Below are 17,060 nucleotides of genomic sequence, written 5' to 3'. Positions count from 1 at the left end.
TATACTTTAAATCATCTCTGGATTACTTTATAATACCTGATATAATGTAAGTGCTATGTAAATAGTTTCTGTACTGCATTGTTTAGGGAATAATGACAAGAAAGTCTCTTCATGTTCAGTACAGATGAAAACATCATAGGCCTGCCTACATAGTACATGTCAGCAACAATGTAACTTTTTTGTCCTGAATATTTTTTTAAAAAATATATATTTTTATTGATTTCAGAGAGGAAGGAAGAGGGAGAGAGAGATAGAAACATCAATTATGAGAGAGAATCATTGATTGGCTGCCTCCTGCATGCCCCATACTGGGGATCGAGCCACAACCTGGGCACATGCCCTGACTGGGAATCAAATCATGACCTCCTGGTTCATACGTCAATGCTCAACCACTGGCTTTCCTGAATATTTTCAATCCCCAGTTGGTTAAATATGCAAATGTGGACCCTGTGAATATGGGAGGCTGACTGTATTTGAAAGTCCCCAAGGAGCCAAAAGACTAATTATTTGCACTAATGAATTGCTTAGTTAGTGCCAGGCAAATCCCATAATTACTGAGCATTTCTTGTAAGAGTTTAAAAATGGTCCTCATGCCCAGAACTAAACAGTGCTCAGATCTGAGACAGTGGAAGCCATAAAGCCCAGCACCCAATGATCCAGACCTACCAAGGGCCAGACCTCAAGCACGCATGAGAAATGCTCTGTCCTTAGGTAAAGATCCTTGGGGACAAAAATCCTCTATGATTTTGGTGGTTTCTCTCCATAAGGTAAGAGAACTTCTTTTTCTTAACTTTACAATATAATTTAAAAAGTGAGATTTTGGAGAGAAAGAATAAAAGACAAGAAAGGAACATCTTACACATGCCACTGGGTATATGGGGAGTTTGTTGGATCATTAGCTGGCCTTCTCTTTGTCCACAGAAAAGGGTCAATGTGTCTACTTTAAGACCTGGTAGAGGGTTCGTTATTGTGGCTCTTCTCTACATTGCTAACACTCCACAGGACTAAGATATGGAAAATGCTTCCATGTGTGGGGACACAGGACTAATACCCTGTGTACTTTTTAATTACATTTTTGAAGTACTGTTAAAGGATGGGGACATTATCATTTTATAAACAAAAACTTCCTAATCAGCAAGATTTTCTATCTAATATTGGGGAGTTTTATATTAATTTAACTTTCAAACACTGACCACTTAAAATTAAGTAATTATCCCAGTAAAAACACACATTAGATTAGTTTTTGAACTAAATTCTAAAGCTTATGTGGAAAAATAAACAATACCCAGAAAATACTGAAAGAGTAATGGGAAGGTAAAACTAAGCTTATCATTAAAATATATTATAAAGCAATGTTAATTAAAGTAGTATGATGAGGCAGGCAGATCAATAGAATAGAATAGAAAGAGTAAAAATAGAATTAAATTTAAGGGAAATTAGTATATGATAAAGGTGACCAAGGAAAAAGATTAGTCCAAACCTAATAGGATAACTGGGTAACAATCTAAAAAACTAAAGTTGGATTCTGACTTCACACTTTACACCCAACAAAATACAGCAAAGCCAGATGAATTACAGATTACAAATATAAAAATCAAGCCATAAAATACTAAAAGAAGTTCTGAGGATTTTTAAAATATAATTTTGGAATGGGGAAGTCATTCTATGTATAACATAAAATCCAGAAGCCATAAAAGAAAGGATTCACAAATTTGATAACATAAAATCAATGTATTTCTGTACACCATAAACAAATTAAAAATATAAGTGACAACTTGGGAAAAACATTTGCCACTTTGCTGCAGATTAAGGCCTACTTCTTAATATATAGTGATCTCCTACAAATCAGTAAGAAAAGACCACCAGCCTAACAGAAAATGAGCAAAAATGAGAAGAGTTTACAGAAAAAATACAAATGGTTCCTCAGTAAATATATCTAGACTAAAAATATGATCAGACCCATTTATGATATGGAAAATACAAATGAAAACGATGAAAAAGATTTTGCACCTATCCTATGGACAAAAATCAAGAAATTGAATGACTGACTGTATTAGTAAGGATGTAGAAAAATAGGCAGCTCAGATATTGCTGGTGGGAATATAAATTTGTTCAAGCTCCACAAAGGAAAGTTGGTAATATATCAAAATTTCAAATGTCCACATGCCAAATGCCCAGTAATTACACTTCTGGGTATTAATCCTACAAATAAAGTGTGAAGATGATGCATTTACAATGATATTTATTGCACATTGTTCATGATAGTAAAGTATTAGAAACATCATCAGTGTCCTTAAATAATTAAAAAATTAATTATTGGTTAATACTTTATTCATGTGTAAAATCTAATACTCTACAGTTATCAACAAGAATGAGATAGCTGCTATGGACACTGAAAACAATAATCTCAAAAATAGATTAAGTGTGAAAAACAAGGTATGGAGTGGGATACACACTATGCTCACATATATGTACACATACATATATACACATGTACAATACATATATATGTGCATACACATAGATACATGTATATGAGCTCAGTGTATATAAATACATAGATACACTCTATAAAACAAAGTATATAAACATTATGTATTAAAAGAGTGTAAAAATACACTGTATTTATGCTTTTATAGAGACCACCTTTAGATACATACATAAGAAATTGGTTACTGGTGGTTGGACAGGAATTGAGTACCTGGGGACACTTTTCTCTAATGCTTTTGTTCCTTTTGAACACTGTTTACTGGGTGTGTATAAACTATTTACAATAAAATATTATATGTAAAAGTTTAACATGAACTTTTTGATAAAGGAACTAGCAATCTCTGATCATGTGTTGGAATTATTAAGTAACAAGTCATCTGATTATTAATAGTTAAAGAACGCTTACAAGTACAAGGATAAAAAAGAGAAGTGGCTCATTTCATAAAAATCAAAATAATTTAGGGCTTCACCACCATAATTCAAAAATTGTTTTAGTACCTTAATGTTTGTTGCCATGTTACGTATAAACCCCCTCTTCCCCCCAGTCACCAATCCCCAAATAAAGGCCGATTACCTCATTGATCCTAAACATTTCCTCTGAAAAGCGATCAATGTCCCCTGCCTGGCCATTAAATAGATTTTGAAAAACTCTTCAATCCGTATCAGTCTCATATCCTTATTTAGTTGCTCAAATTTGCCCTCAGCTGGGAATTGTGCAGGCAACTGTGATTCTGTTGTGTTCACCACTCATTTGAAGGGCCCCATCCATCATCATTTCTAGGCCTTTTCTGATGCAATGTAGCTTATTCTTTGTCTTTCTTAAAAACTGAATAGCTTTTAAATTATCCATTTATCTTCCTTCAGAGTTTCTGCTCAGTTTCTCAGGCCCTTTCAGGGCTGTCTTTACTACCTTGTTTGCTGACTTTTCATTCCATTGCTCCCATTCGCGGAGGCATCTCGGTTCCCCATGCTGTCCTTCAAAGCAAACTCCCTGGCTCCATCTGCGTTCTGCTTGTTTGACATCTGCATCACCACCACTAATGTAGGTTTCCTTTTTAAATCCCGTCCCTTCTGGATTGCTTTCAAAACTCTGAGACAATATGTTTCAAATTTTATGGGTAGATGGCTGGGTATATTGGAACACACTTGAAAATACAAGTCCAACGTCTTGGTTCTAAACCTAGTTTTGCCACTATCAAGTCAGGTAACAGTGAACTTTCAGGGTTTTGCTTTCCTCAGCAAGTCTGCTTCCAGTTAAACATGTTAGTATTAACAACAGCATGTTGCTTCTGTTTAAGGCGACCCAATAACCACCTGAGACTGACGTAGTGCGAAGGCCTGCACACACATCTCAGGTGGTTGAACTGGTGAGGAGCCCAGATGTGACAGCAGAAAGAATCTAAGTTGTGTCACTTAATATCTGTATATTCTTGGGCAGGTTACAGAAACTCTGCAGCCTCAGTTTTCACATCTGAAAAGGGAGTTAAGAATAGTATATAAGTGGATATTGCTAAGAGAATTAAATCAGATAATGCTGGTAAGTCAGTCTCGGGCCTGGCACAGAGTAATTGCTCAAGAAATGCTGTTGTTGTAGACTCATTACAGCTTAGTGAGATGGGCACTTTGGCTATTTTTATCCAAATTTACAACAGAGGCTACTGAAGCTGAGAGGGCATATTCATTATGATAATAATGACTAACATGTATGGAGGGATTTAACTCATAATGTTAAAGCATTTCCACATCCTTCATCCCCCTTCATTCAGACTCTTGGAAAGGTTGATATTAACTATCATCAATTCCATTTGTCCCAAGAAGAAAGTCACTTTTTAAAGGCCAGAGACCTTAAAAAAGTAGCACAGTAGAGTTACTTTAGTCAAACCTACAAGGCTGTGGTGATCCGATCACCTTAAGAAAACTTATAATGGACTTTAGGTTTTATGGGTGTGGAGGGCAGATTTGAAAGAGGAAGCCTTTACTGCCTCATCTTAGGTCTCTTTTCCTCTGTCTCTTTCTCTCTTTATCCTTTCCTATTTAAATTTTCCAGCTGTTCAGATAATCTATAGTACTGAGGTCACGGTTTACACAGTAAGTCAAGGGTTTGGAGAATAATTCCTGCTTTGCTATTATTTTATGGTTCCATGGTTTGGCCCTCCCTGTGTTTGTAGGAGGCATTAGTTCACATGCTGAAACTCCCCCTGATTCACTGGGCCATTCTGCACAGCAAGTACAACCTCCTTAGTTTCTCAACTGTGAAATAAAAACAGAAATGCTAACGCCCACCACAGGGCAACTCAGAAATGGCAGGTTATTTCGGGGCACGCTGAAAGATGCCGAGGGAAGGCAGGCTCTTCCTAACCCTGTCACTCTTTCCTGCTTCTATCACTCCCACACTGGCTGTGTGGCCCAGGCAGTGCCTGAGTCTCCCAGTAGCTGGGTAACAACTTACACATCGCTGCTCCAGCTCGGTTGTGGCACTTAGTGTGGCTGAGTAACAGAGATAATGAATGCAAAGCAGTACAATGTGCTATCAAGGGAAAATACAGAGTCCCAGAGGCTAGGATATCTACCTCCTGGGTGCAAGGAAGGGTTTTACAGGAGCCTGACATCTGAGCAGATTCCTAAAGTTAGAATGGGATTTTCTGGGAGAAAAGGGGAAGGTAGGCCTGGCAGAGAGACCTTGTAAGTAAAGGCATGAGGATGTAGAACATTAATGGGGCAGCCATTTGAGAAATGGCCAGTGACCAGCTATGGCAAGAGCAGAGGGTACAAAGGAAGGAGGGAGAGGAGCTGAGCATGGAGGGAAGGTCTGAAGAACCTACAGTGAGATTTGCTTTTGGGAGCTACCTCTAGTGTTAACGTGGACAATGGGATTGAGGGGTGAGACTGGGGAGGGGCTGCTGAGCATGACAAGGATCTGAGTGGCAGCAGCTGGCTGTGGAGACAGAGTCAGGAGAGCCTTCTAGTTATAGGGGACCTGGAGGAGGGAGAAAAATCATGATATGCTAACTTGAAAATAGAGAAGGAAAACAACAGTCATTTGGTCTTGTTATATAACATTTCCGATCTTTTTGATGAGGTTTTTTGAAGTTGTCTTTTTTGTTTGTTTGTTTTTACGGTGTGTTCTGATTCCTTTCCCTTTCATGTTTTTTGACTTGCTTCCATTCCTTCCTATTGTAGGCTTTCCTCAAACATACTGAGGCCCTTATCTGTTTGCATATATTTAAGTGCAAGACACGGAAAGACTTATTCAAGGCAGGGTGTAAAGTGGGGAGGGAGAATAGGAGAAGCTGTGACTGGATGAACTTCATTTTAAGGGCATCCTGCAGGGAGCTGACTCTTTCCCTGAGGGAGATAAAACATCTCCCAAATGCAAGTCCATGCAGGTCTTTTCTCTGAGGCTGTCTGTTTTCCTAGTGAGAAATCCCACTTTTCTGCTTCTGGCTATTGGTGTCCTGGGAGCAGAGTAGGAGGGTATTTGGGGGTCGAGCCAGTGAGTTCTGCGAGAGAGGAGCTCTCTGGTCTCCTGACTTGGCAATAGTTGCAGAGGCTGTTTACTTGGCTGGTTGGGTTGGGAGAGATTCCTGAAACAACATTTACCAACTTCCAACCTTTCCTCTTGTCTCCAGGCTCATGCCTCGACCTCAGTGTTGTGGATTGAATTGCTTCCCCAGAAGAAATGCCTAAATCCTAACACGTGGTACCTGAGAATGTGACCTTATTTGGAAATAGGCTCTGCAGAGGTGTAATCAAGTTAAGATGAAGTCACAGTGGCTTAGACTACGCTTTAAGTCTAATGGCTGCTGCTTTTTTAAGAAGGTCATGTGGAGATGCAGGAACACGTGAAGACAGAAGCAGTGAAGTATCTATAGGCCAAAGAATGCCAAGGATTGATGGCAACCACCAGAAGAAAGGAGAGAGGCATGGAACAGATTCCTCCTCATAGCCCTCAGAAGGGACCAACCCTGCCATGCCTTCATTTCAGACTTCTTGCCTCTAGAACTGTGAGAGAATAGATTTAAGCTACTCTGTACTTTGGTAGGCAGCCCCGGCAAACTAATACTCCCCCCTCATGGTTTACTTGGCTGCTCTGAGTCCGGAGCCTCTCAGGAGTTCCTTCTGAAAGACATTTCAGCTCATTTCCTGCTGGGGTCCCTCCTGCCCACATTCTGGGAAGTTACTTCCTTACACCTTCCACTACTTGAGGACATCTCCTCTCCTCTCACATTCTATTGTCCTTGAGAGTCCTTTTAAAGAAAAACATAAAAAGAAATACAACTTATTTCTAATCATAATTAATAGTATTAAATAAGTCAATAAAATATTGAACAAAGGTGTTCATTTCAGAATTATCTCTATTAGCACAAAAAAAGTAGGGAATGACTGAATAAATGATGACAAGTCTACTGATTGGAATACTAGACTGCCATTTCAAATAATAACATGAAAATTATATTAGGAATGTGGAAACATGTCATTAACTTTATGTTAAGTGACCAAAGCAGGTCCATTAGTGTATCTGGGTAAATATGTGTTTGCATGTGGATAATAGCATGAAGGGCATGACAGGAGTAAGAGAATGTGAGGTCCTTATTTCTCCTAACAGCCTTCTCTCAGTGATCTGGGTATTCTCTAAGGCAGTATCTATTTTCTCTGCTGTGCTATTATTTCCTGAGTCCTTACCAGCAGAGCTAACAGTCCTACTTGTGCTAACATTTTGTTCAAGGCATTATACACCCTTTCTATCAGGCTTTTCCAAATTCTTCCAGCCTCTTCCATTGCCCAAGGAAGTTTTATCTTTTAAAAAATTCCTTCTTGATTCTATTAATGAAATTCTCAGGAAGATGAAGAGATAAACTAGTGAGGTTATTTCACCATGATTAATTGGCAACATCACCCACCTTGACAGGTAACGTGTTAGATCAGGGACAACTTGACATAAAGTATTTCTGAGAAAGTTTCTATAGCAACCAGCTAAACAGAGTGCATTAGCCCATTCAGTCCTCTAGGAACTGCTCTCCCTGGAATTTCTACCCTGATCCCTGTATCCTTCCCACTAAAGCATTTAGAGTTTTATTTTGTAGATGGGAGGTTCAGCAAGGGAGAGCATTGCTGGGCAACATGGAATCACCCTTCACTTCCTCAGGGCTGTATAGTGGGAAAAAGCAGCAAAGTAGACTGAGAGAACTTGGCTTTGAAATTCTGGCTCTGCTATGTATTAACAACTTCACTTCAAGTCCATTAGCTTCTTTAGGTTTCAGTTCCTTCATATGTAAAACTTAGACCATTAGACATTATAGCATTAGAAATTATAGGATCCAGAATGGAGTATTTTCTTCCTTCACAAAGTTAGGGTCAAATTTAATTGTGTATATAAAAGCAGCTTGTGAACTTTAAAACTTAAGCCCATATCCAGTGGCAAATACAGTCTGCTCCAGTCTGCGTAAGGATACTCTTGTATCTGTAGGACTCTGATTCTGAGCCTCTTCTCCAAACTCAGTCTGACAGAAGTCTCTAACTCCATTTGAGACTGGCTAACAGACGCAACTGTTGGGCTGTCATATTGGTGTTGTATGAGGTGGTGAGCTTGGCTCTCTCTAGTCACATTGCCATATAGCATCTGTTTGCTAAAAGGAGGCAATGTGACTTGAGTACTTTAATATTTTTATGGCTACAACTCAGATAATTAAATATGAGTGGTGATAGCTGAGAATTCAAATAGTGCCTCCTTGAATTCTGTTAGAACACGTTGAAGAGAGTCCAGAAGATTATTTGGTAATAGCATAGTAAGAATGCTTTGTTTACCTCCTGCCTCACTTTCTAGGAGCTCAAACCATGCTGACCCTCAAAATGAACATTAAAGTGCAGAAATTTTGAAGGGGCATTTACAGTACAAAAAATAATCTTTAAAAGAGGCCTTGATTCATGACCTGGTTTTAAAAAAAGATAATTTTCCTTCTCTATCCACCTGCCTTCGTTCTCTCCCTCCTTTCTTCCCTTTTTCTTCTGAAGGGAGTCAAAGAAGAGAGCACCATAAGGAAGAGGTAAATTAGCTGTTAAAATATGCTTTCTAGACTGGCTGGTGTGGCTCAGTGGTTGAGCGTGGACCTATGAAGCAAGAAAGAGGTCAGGGTTCAATTCCTAGTCAGGGCACAGGCCCGGGTTGCAGGCTTGATCCCCAGTAGGAGGCGTGCAAAAGGCAGCCATTCAATTATTCTCTCTCACCAATGATGTTTCTATCTCTCCCTCTCCCTTCCTCCCTGAAATCAATAAAAAATATATTTTAAAAAATGCTTTCTAGAGGAACTAGGAAATAACTTAAGTAAAGACAGCATTCCAAGCCTTGTATGAACTTGGAGTTAAGTGATTTCTAGCTTCATGATTCCAAATTAGAAACGCTTTTAAAAAATAGTTATTTATGCTGGTCAGCGGGATAAGGAGAACTAGATCTTATCTTAAATTCCACCTTCAAAAGCCTTATTAGGGAGTATATTATCATTTTTTTCACTGGAGTCCAACATTTTAATATGGATTCATGATGGCAGTTTTGAGCTCATAAAATACATATGAAAAGGGATGGATTAAATGCTACTGTATAAAGAAGAGGTGGTGTTTTTTTTTTAGTTGCATGAAGTAAAATCAGTGAAAGTGCATTTTAATTTTAAAAATGTATACAGAGCTGGTTGCTTTATGAAGTAAAACTTATTTTTTAGAGGTGGAACATTACAAAATTAAACATCCTGGCATCAGGAAGAACTCTGAGATGTAGCCAAGGATGTGAGATGCCTTCACTGGCTGCATATCCTGCCCGATGCAGCGAGTGGCGTGAACATCAATGCTCTTCTAGGAATGAGCCCTCTGCCATTCAGCACTTCATCCTACACAGCACATAATTATTTGATGTTTGTATCAATAACTGTTAGTACTACAGGATCTGAAAATTCTTCAAAGTAAAAAAAAAAAAAAGATTAATTTAATCATGATAAACTTAGTGTGCTTTATTGTATTATTTCTTGAAATCATACATACAATATAATTTTTGATATCTATGTATATGTGCTAGTTCTATTAACTTGAATGACAGCTACATTTTCTGACAACATTGAATAAAAGAAAATTTCATGTATTTCCTAATTGAAAAAACTCAAAGCCCTGAAAAATTCATGGCTATAAACTGATCTTTTACATTAGAATTAAGGGCCAATTCAACCATGATGAAAACTAAACCATTTTCTAAAAAGATATGGCCATATACTTCTGGTTATGGGTAGGAATATAACAGCGCATACTCAATGATATGTTTTTTATATTTATTGATGATAATTTAAAGTGACATCATAACCCAATTTTGTACATTCATTCCACTGCTTATAATTAAATCTGCGGTATTGCATCCTATCACTCCTTCTTCTTTTTTCATTCATTTGTTCAACAAATGTTTACTGAGCAATTTGAATATGCTGGGCACTGTGCTGGACACCAGGATTACTCACACATGGCACTCTGTACTGTGATTATCTTTGTGGGGCAAAGGAAGTGGGGAGGGTGAGAGGAGATGAGGCCAAGAGGCAGGGGATCTAAACGATACCTTCCTCATTCAGCTTTGAGAGAGAATAACCCTCAGCTGCAGCTTGGTGTGGTGCGAAAGGGGCTTTCTAAATCCCAGAACTCTCCTGTCCCTGTTGAGAACCAAGCCTGGCTAAGTCAGGTCATCCAGTTGTATTACAAAGCTCTTGATGGAGAGACAGAGGAAACCAGATAAGGGCCATTCCATCCAATAAGGAAAAAAGAATTTTCCAACTTCCCATTGTCTGTTGCAGGAGCCCCATGACATTTTTATAAAGACACAATACTCTTGCCAAATTTTTCCTTCTTTTAATGGAGAGAGAGAGAGAGAGAGAGAGAGAGAGAGAGAGAGAGAGAGAGAAAGGGGGAGAGCGAGCGAGAAATATTACTCTGGCTAGATGCTGTCCTTTTGCATTATCTGTGAGGGAAAATCTACTCCAATATGAAGACTAGTTTGGGATGAGCTGAAAATCTGATGATGTTCATAGAAAAATTAAGTTCCTCAATCTTTAACAAACAAAAGATTTATAATGCCTCTGTGCGTCATTGAAATTCTAGGTGCACTGAGGTTTGATTAAGTCGAGAGTGAAAATAAAGGGCAAAAACGTAGCCTGCTACTTCACAGACAACTCAGTGTGATGCTGGGACATCAGCTTTCTGTTTATCCCTAAGGCTGGCTCAGCAATGGCTTCAAAGTTTGATGGTGTCTTTTTTTATTCTTTCTTTTTTTTTCTTTGTATTTTTCCCCCCTCTCCAAAGACTTTGAGCAGCAGGCTAATGGATCCCCAGCGGGGTGCAGAGACAGCAGAAAGCAGGGGAATCAGATGTCAATGTGTTCCTCCCAGACACCCTGCTAGGACAGAGCCAGCTAAACAGGGCTTCGGTCCTCCCCACGAACACGCTTTGCTGGTTCCCGGCCCACTCTGGGCTCCCTATATGCTTCCTGATTAAAATGCTGTCACAGATAAATCATGACTTCTGCCTGTTAGGACCATTTTCTTTTTTTAAGAAAAGTTTGGAACTATAAGATTAAAAAGATGAGCAAGTTCTGGAGAATTATATATTCACCTATAAACATGGCATCTCTCCCTATTATATAACTTTTCTGAAGTTGCCTCCCCTTTATTTCTATATTTTTGTGCATTTTCTGTCAGTCACTTTCAATCAATCACTAGAGTACAGAGGTAACTTCCTGCTGAGCAGATTGGTGGAAGAGGGGGGAAGAAAAGGTTCTCCTTGTTTTATCTTAGCATAGTCACAGAGATAAGAGTTTCCGTTTTAAAGGCAATGGACATCCAAAATGAACTGGTATAGTTTCTGTGAGTCCCCATCTTGGTACACAAATAAGTAGCTCTTCAGGCACCTGAGACTAGCCATTATCTTGACCCTTTGCTTGGAGGAGAGACCAAACTCTGCAAACTGGAGAGCCAGCAGAGAGTGCGTGATCTATTTTGCCATTTGACACACACACAGCCCTTTCAGAACCATGAAGTAAAACTGAATGATCCAGTGAAAGTAATGATGTCAAAAGCTGTATTAAAACTGAGGCTAAGAAGGGCTAATTCCAATGTAACCCTGATATTTGGGCGGCGGGTGGGGGGTGGGGGTGGAGGTTAGTAACCTGAATCTGTGCTAGCAAGCCCAGTGTACATTCTTGATAACCTACAATTAAGTCATTGCCTCTTTCCCAGAACCTGTTATCTAAATACAGAGGCCATAAAACTGTGAACAGTGAACTGCCCCGGAGGGGGGGTTATTAACACTGGCGCCAGGCCAGACCATCAGATATGGCCTGGAGACCCCCAACACCTGGAGGTCTTCTTGCAAAGCCACAAAAAAGACCAGAAGCATAATCCATATTTGTGGGACAAAGACCCCAGAAAGATATAAAAGAGAAGCCCTTGCATGTTACTTTACTCAGATTTGGGAAGTTATTCCGCTGAGTCCGCAGGCGTATTAAACAGTGTAACTCCTTTTCTCTAAAAGTGTTGCTTAGTTTTTCTTTGGTCTTCTGCAACAAAACCACATTAGTATCTACTGCCCAGCTGCATCTCTGCCTTCCTCACCAAACTCTGGGTTTGGTCCGAGGGGGACACCCAGCATGGAGGGCCCTGCCAGACTGCACCTCTCCACTCCGCTCCACCGGCCAGGGGATCCAGCTCTCCATGCAGCATCCTCAGGCGCCATGAGCTTTCTTGCCACCCGAACCTGCCCCATCTTGGGGTCGGGGCCCTGGCCATTAAAATAAATGAAAGGGACATTCTTCGTTTGGTATGCATGATTCTGTATCCTTTTGCCCTCTGCCATGCTGACTTAGCAAGGCCACAGTGAATTCTCGTGCTCTGTAACTCAGACCATATCATTTCAGATTTGGGATCTCTGCCGCCTGCATGCTTTCCCATTTGCCTTCTATCCTCTCAGACTATTTATTGTTTTTTTTATTTTTTTATTTTTAAATATATTTTATTGATTTTTTACAGAGAGGAAGAGAGAGGGATAGAGAGTTAGAAACATCGATGAGAGAGAAACATCGATCAGCCGCCTCCTGCACCCCCCCCACTGGGGATGCGCCCGCAACCAAGGCACATGCCCTCGACCGGAATCGAACCTGGGACCCTTGAGTCCCCAGGCCGACGCTCTATCCACTGAGCCAAACCGGCCTCGGCCCTCTCAGACTATTTATTGTTGCACTTTGATGTTCAAAATCCCAAAGGACAACCCGAGCTCCTGCAGACATTTTGCCTCAGCAATTAGTGTCACATCAGTGACTCTCCTGCTTGGTGAGTCGTTTCCAAAAGATTTCGTGTTTTCACACTAATGGTGATTCCTTCCCACAGATGCCATTGCAGTGCCCACAGTTATGTAGGATTATCTAGTTCAATGATGAAAAATACGTTGTGTGAGATGGAACAAAATAGGGATCCTCAAAGAGGATACTTAAAATGACTCTACCAAGTTTCATTTTGTGGGCTCTTTGAAATGTTGGTTTCAAACCTTGTGAAGAATTTACAAATGAAACCCATGATATCATTTTAAAAAATTAGCCATGATAAGGAATTTTCAAAAGAACATGGTTTTCATGCTTTGTTAACTGAGAAGATACAGCAACAGGTGTAAAATAAATTTCTTAAAAAAATTTTTTTTTTATTGATCTTTAGAGAAAGAGGAAGAGAGAGGGAGAAAGAGAAACATTGATGTGAGGTTGGAACATTGATTGGCTGCCTTGTTGCACGCCACCTATTGGGGATGGAACCCTGACCGGGAATTGAACCGCCAACCTTCTGGTACATGGGACGACATCCAACCAACTAAGCCACATTTGCCAGAGCTAAAATACACAGCTCCTTTCACATGCCTCTGTAGAATGCCCTGGCTCTTTCCATTTAGTTTAATAAGAAAAGATAATAGGAGAACTATCTAGCAGAGGTAGAGAGACCATCATACCAAAACTAAGTTGGGGGTGAGCAGGACACAACTCTAATTTGGTGGTAGTGCCACTAACATTTCTATATGTTAATTACCTGATGATAAAATAGCAGGTATCTAACCTTATAGATAAAGTAGCAAAGTAAAACAGATGTGAAAAGTCAGGAATAATAAACAATGTGATGTGGTAATATTACTCTCTAAATTCTGGAAATTGCTATTTTCAGTTTAAACTTTCTTTTTTAACCTAAAGATTTCAAAGTGTTCAATAGGGAGTATAAAACAAGTTCAAATGATTGTGAATCAAAAATGAAACAATTAAATTAACATGGAAAGGCACATGAGAGTTCTTTCCAGCATTAACTATAACTAATCACATGGGAAGGGGTATTTACTTTGGGTTCATTCCAAAGTAGCTTTGCAAACCAGTACTAAAAACTTATCAGCTCCACAAATACATGTCTTCATCCTCCTAAGCTTTACCTACATAAAAGGAATCATTATTTGCAAGAACAATTTATTCATGCCATTCGTACTTAAGTGTGCACCCAAAAAACTGAATATCATAAAAAAATAATTTAACACGCGCTGTCAAGGTCAGTTTAGCAAAGGAAGATCTTCCTGACCCAACAGCTGCACAGCTTATTCAGAGATACCAGGATCAAGGATGGGAGGAGAGGACAGAAAGAAAAGAGAGTTGAAGATCCTCTTATAATTAAGGGTACATCATTTTTGATTTTTCATCCAATCTTTCATTATTAAATAAAAGAAAACTATATTCCAATTGTAATTAAAATAATCTACTTTAGATTATTTTAAACTTTGACTTTATATGATTATATATTGAATGGATAACAAAACAAAAAATGAATTTACTTTTGTTATTTATAATCATTAAAAATTTCATTTCTATCTTCAAGACAGTATTCTAAGTTTTGGTTTTTTTATTTGTTGTGTGTGTGTGTGTGTGTGTGTGTGTTTAGGTTAATGTGACAGGGCTCAACAGTTCCTAAAAGTGCTAAAACCAAGTGGTAGATAAGCCTGAAACTTAATGATTGTGAGGTCCTTAAAAAACAATACTGTGTCTTTAATGGAGTTACACAGAGTGAGAAAGTAAAGCAGTTTTGCTTTCCCTGCATGTGTTTCTCATTTGAAGTTAGAAACGAAGTTCAGTCTGATTGAGCTAGGTAGGGGGTAAAGAATTTGCCAGATTTTACACATGAAAGCAAATGCTTAGAAGTGGAATTAAAAGTCAATGTACACTAAACCGTTAATGTTAACTGATGCCAGCCCTAATCCATACTCAGAAAGTGGAGTGTGCACATTCACAGCGGATGGCACTTGTCTCCTTGCCAGGAGCAGGGTCCCGAACACCAGAGCCAGAGCCATTAGCACATCTTGCTCACAATTCAGTGGTCTGCATTTGTCACATGCATCTCGGAGACAGGGATGTTAGGATGGAAGGTGATTTACAAAACCCCATGGCCCAGACCGTGGGGTCAGAGCAGAAAACTGTGATTCATGGAACCCTCATGATATTCATGAATGTAAAAAAAAAAAAATTGTCAAAAAAAAAGAAGAAAAAAAAAGAAAAAGATTTCACAGCCAAATGTTTGATAAAGTTAGAGTTAATCAAGGTTAAACATGTTTCTTTCCTGAAGGACTTCTCCCAGGCTTCAGTATTTCGATGTGCAAGGGAGTTTCCTAGTTATTGGGCCTGAGAGCCCTCTTTGAAGAGGTATCTATTAGGCTATGGCTAGATATTGTGTTCCATGGGGCACAGTTTGAGAAACAGTGAGAAAAACATTATCATCCTTGAATTATAAATGAGGGAGTTGAGGCCCATGAAGATTATGTCCTCAGGTCTCAGGCTTCTAGTGCCAACTTTCTCAGGGCATGATAAAAAATCTGAGAAAAAGTCCACTGTAACCATGGTTCTTAGAAACATAAATACCCGAAGAGGCTCCAAAAACTAAATTTGAAAGTATGCTACATAATACACTCTTCTGGCCCAGTCAGGGCACACAGACCCTCCCGAATCGTGAGTACCTGGTACAGAGGCATGCAGATGCTATCGATCCACTCCAGTTGCAAACGAGGCAGTTCATCCTTCCGGTTCCGATCAAAAATAGCCTAGGATGGGGGAGGAGAACCTTGCTTTATTACACCCGAGAGTTTTACAGGTGCTTTGTCAAATACTTTGCCACAATGATCCAATTTTTACCAACTGAACACTTCACAAATCACAATCAATCTTTACACGTTTTCTTTTCTTTTATCTATGATGAGAAATAAAATATTTTCACCTCTTTTTATGAGATTTGTAAGTGAAGTTATTTGAACTTTACAGCACGCAACTCCTTGGGGCCAATATCAGTCTCCAGATACAAGTAACTGCCACTAAATCAAGTCATCAGGTCACTGAGAATTGGGTACAAGTTTTATTGCCACCAAACTAATGGAGGTTTTTATTTTTACAGTGAAAGAGGGTGGGGTAGATGAGAAAAGATCCTTGAAAACAATTTCATTTTAAATAGGAACTATCTGTATTAATTTTTCAGGGCGGGGTGTTGATGTGGCAGTTCTGTGTGTTCTTCAATAAGGTTCTGTCTGTCATGAATAAATTCCTAATTTTTTAAATCTATCACTGAATGGATGATGGTAGGAGGTACCCATTCTCTCCCCATTCCCAGCCTTTAAACTTTATGATACTATAATGTTTAGAAAAGTTGGCTATGTTTGTGAGGAAAAGAAGTGACATATATCTATGTAGCAGATATGAAAAGGGAAACAATCAGTAGGAATTGGAGGGGTAAAATGGATTCCTTGACCAAATACTGCCATTTTATGCCAGGGAGAATCTCCTTCCTTTGTTCTTAAGGGCGAAGATCAGGGTCTAAGAAACAACTGACCTTGCCCCACGTTACTGTCTTTCCTCCAGATAAAATGTGCCATCCCTATCATTTTGGTGTTCACATAGGTCAGAGGGCAGACTCAGGCCACCCCCTTAGGAATGTAAATTGGTACAGCCACTATGGGAAAAAGTATGGAAGTACCTTTAAAAATTAGGACTAGAGTTACTATATGACCCAGCAATCCCTCCTCTGGGTATCTACCTGAAAATTTTGAAAACATTTATTCATAAAGATATATATATATAGTCCTTGATCATTGCAGCATTATTCACGGTGGCCAAGACATGGAAACAACCCAAGTATCCTTCGATATATGATTGGAAAAAGAAGATGTTGTATATAAATACAATGGAATACTACTCAGCCATAAGAAAAGATGAAATACTGCCATTTTAGACAATATGAATAGGTCTTGAGAATATCATGCTATGCAAATAAATCAGACAGAAAAAAATCAAGATCTGTATGATTTCACTCACATGTAGGATATAAAAACAGAAAGTAAAAAATAAAAAAACAAAACAGAAATTGTTTCTTTAAAGGGAAAAGTTTTTATTTGAAAACTAGAGGCCCGGTGCACAACATTCGTGCACTGGACAGGTGGGTCCCTCAGCCCAGCCTGCACCCTCTCACAGTCTGGGACCCCATGGAGGATGTCCGACT

General features: G+C 39.2%; 1 protein-coding gene across 1 annotated transcript in view; it reads right to left on the bottom strand.

Moving 5' to 3' along the window:
- The window catches only part of PDE11A (phosphodiesterase 11A), a gene marked incomplete at both ends in the record, with an annotated part of 280,406 nt that overhangs the window by 12,824 nt on the left and 250,522 nt on the right, over window positions 1-17,060 (bottom strand). Inside the window, one exon of the mRNA XM_079783142.1 lies at window positions 15,532-15,615. Within this exon, the coding sequence (XP_079639268.1) occupies window positions 15,532-15,615 (84 nt within the window). The remainder of the gene's footprint in view (window positions 1-15,531; window positions 15,616-17,060) is intronic.

The sequence above is a fragment of the Cnephaeus nilssonii genome, assembly GCF_951640355.1.
Source record: "Cnephaeus nilssonii genome assembly, chromosome: 10".
In the NCBI taxonomy this organism is placed as follows: domain Eukaryota; kingdom Metazoa; phylum Chordata; class Mammalia; order Chiroptera; family Vespertilionidae; genus Cnephaeus; species Cnephaeus nilssonii.
This window is presented reverse-complemented; position numbering and strand designations above follow the sequence as displayed.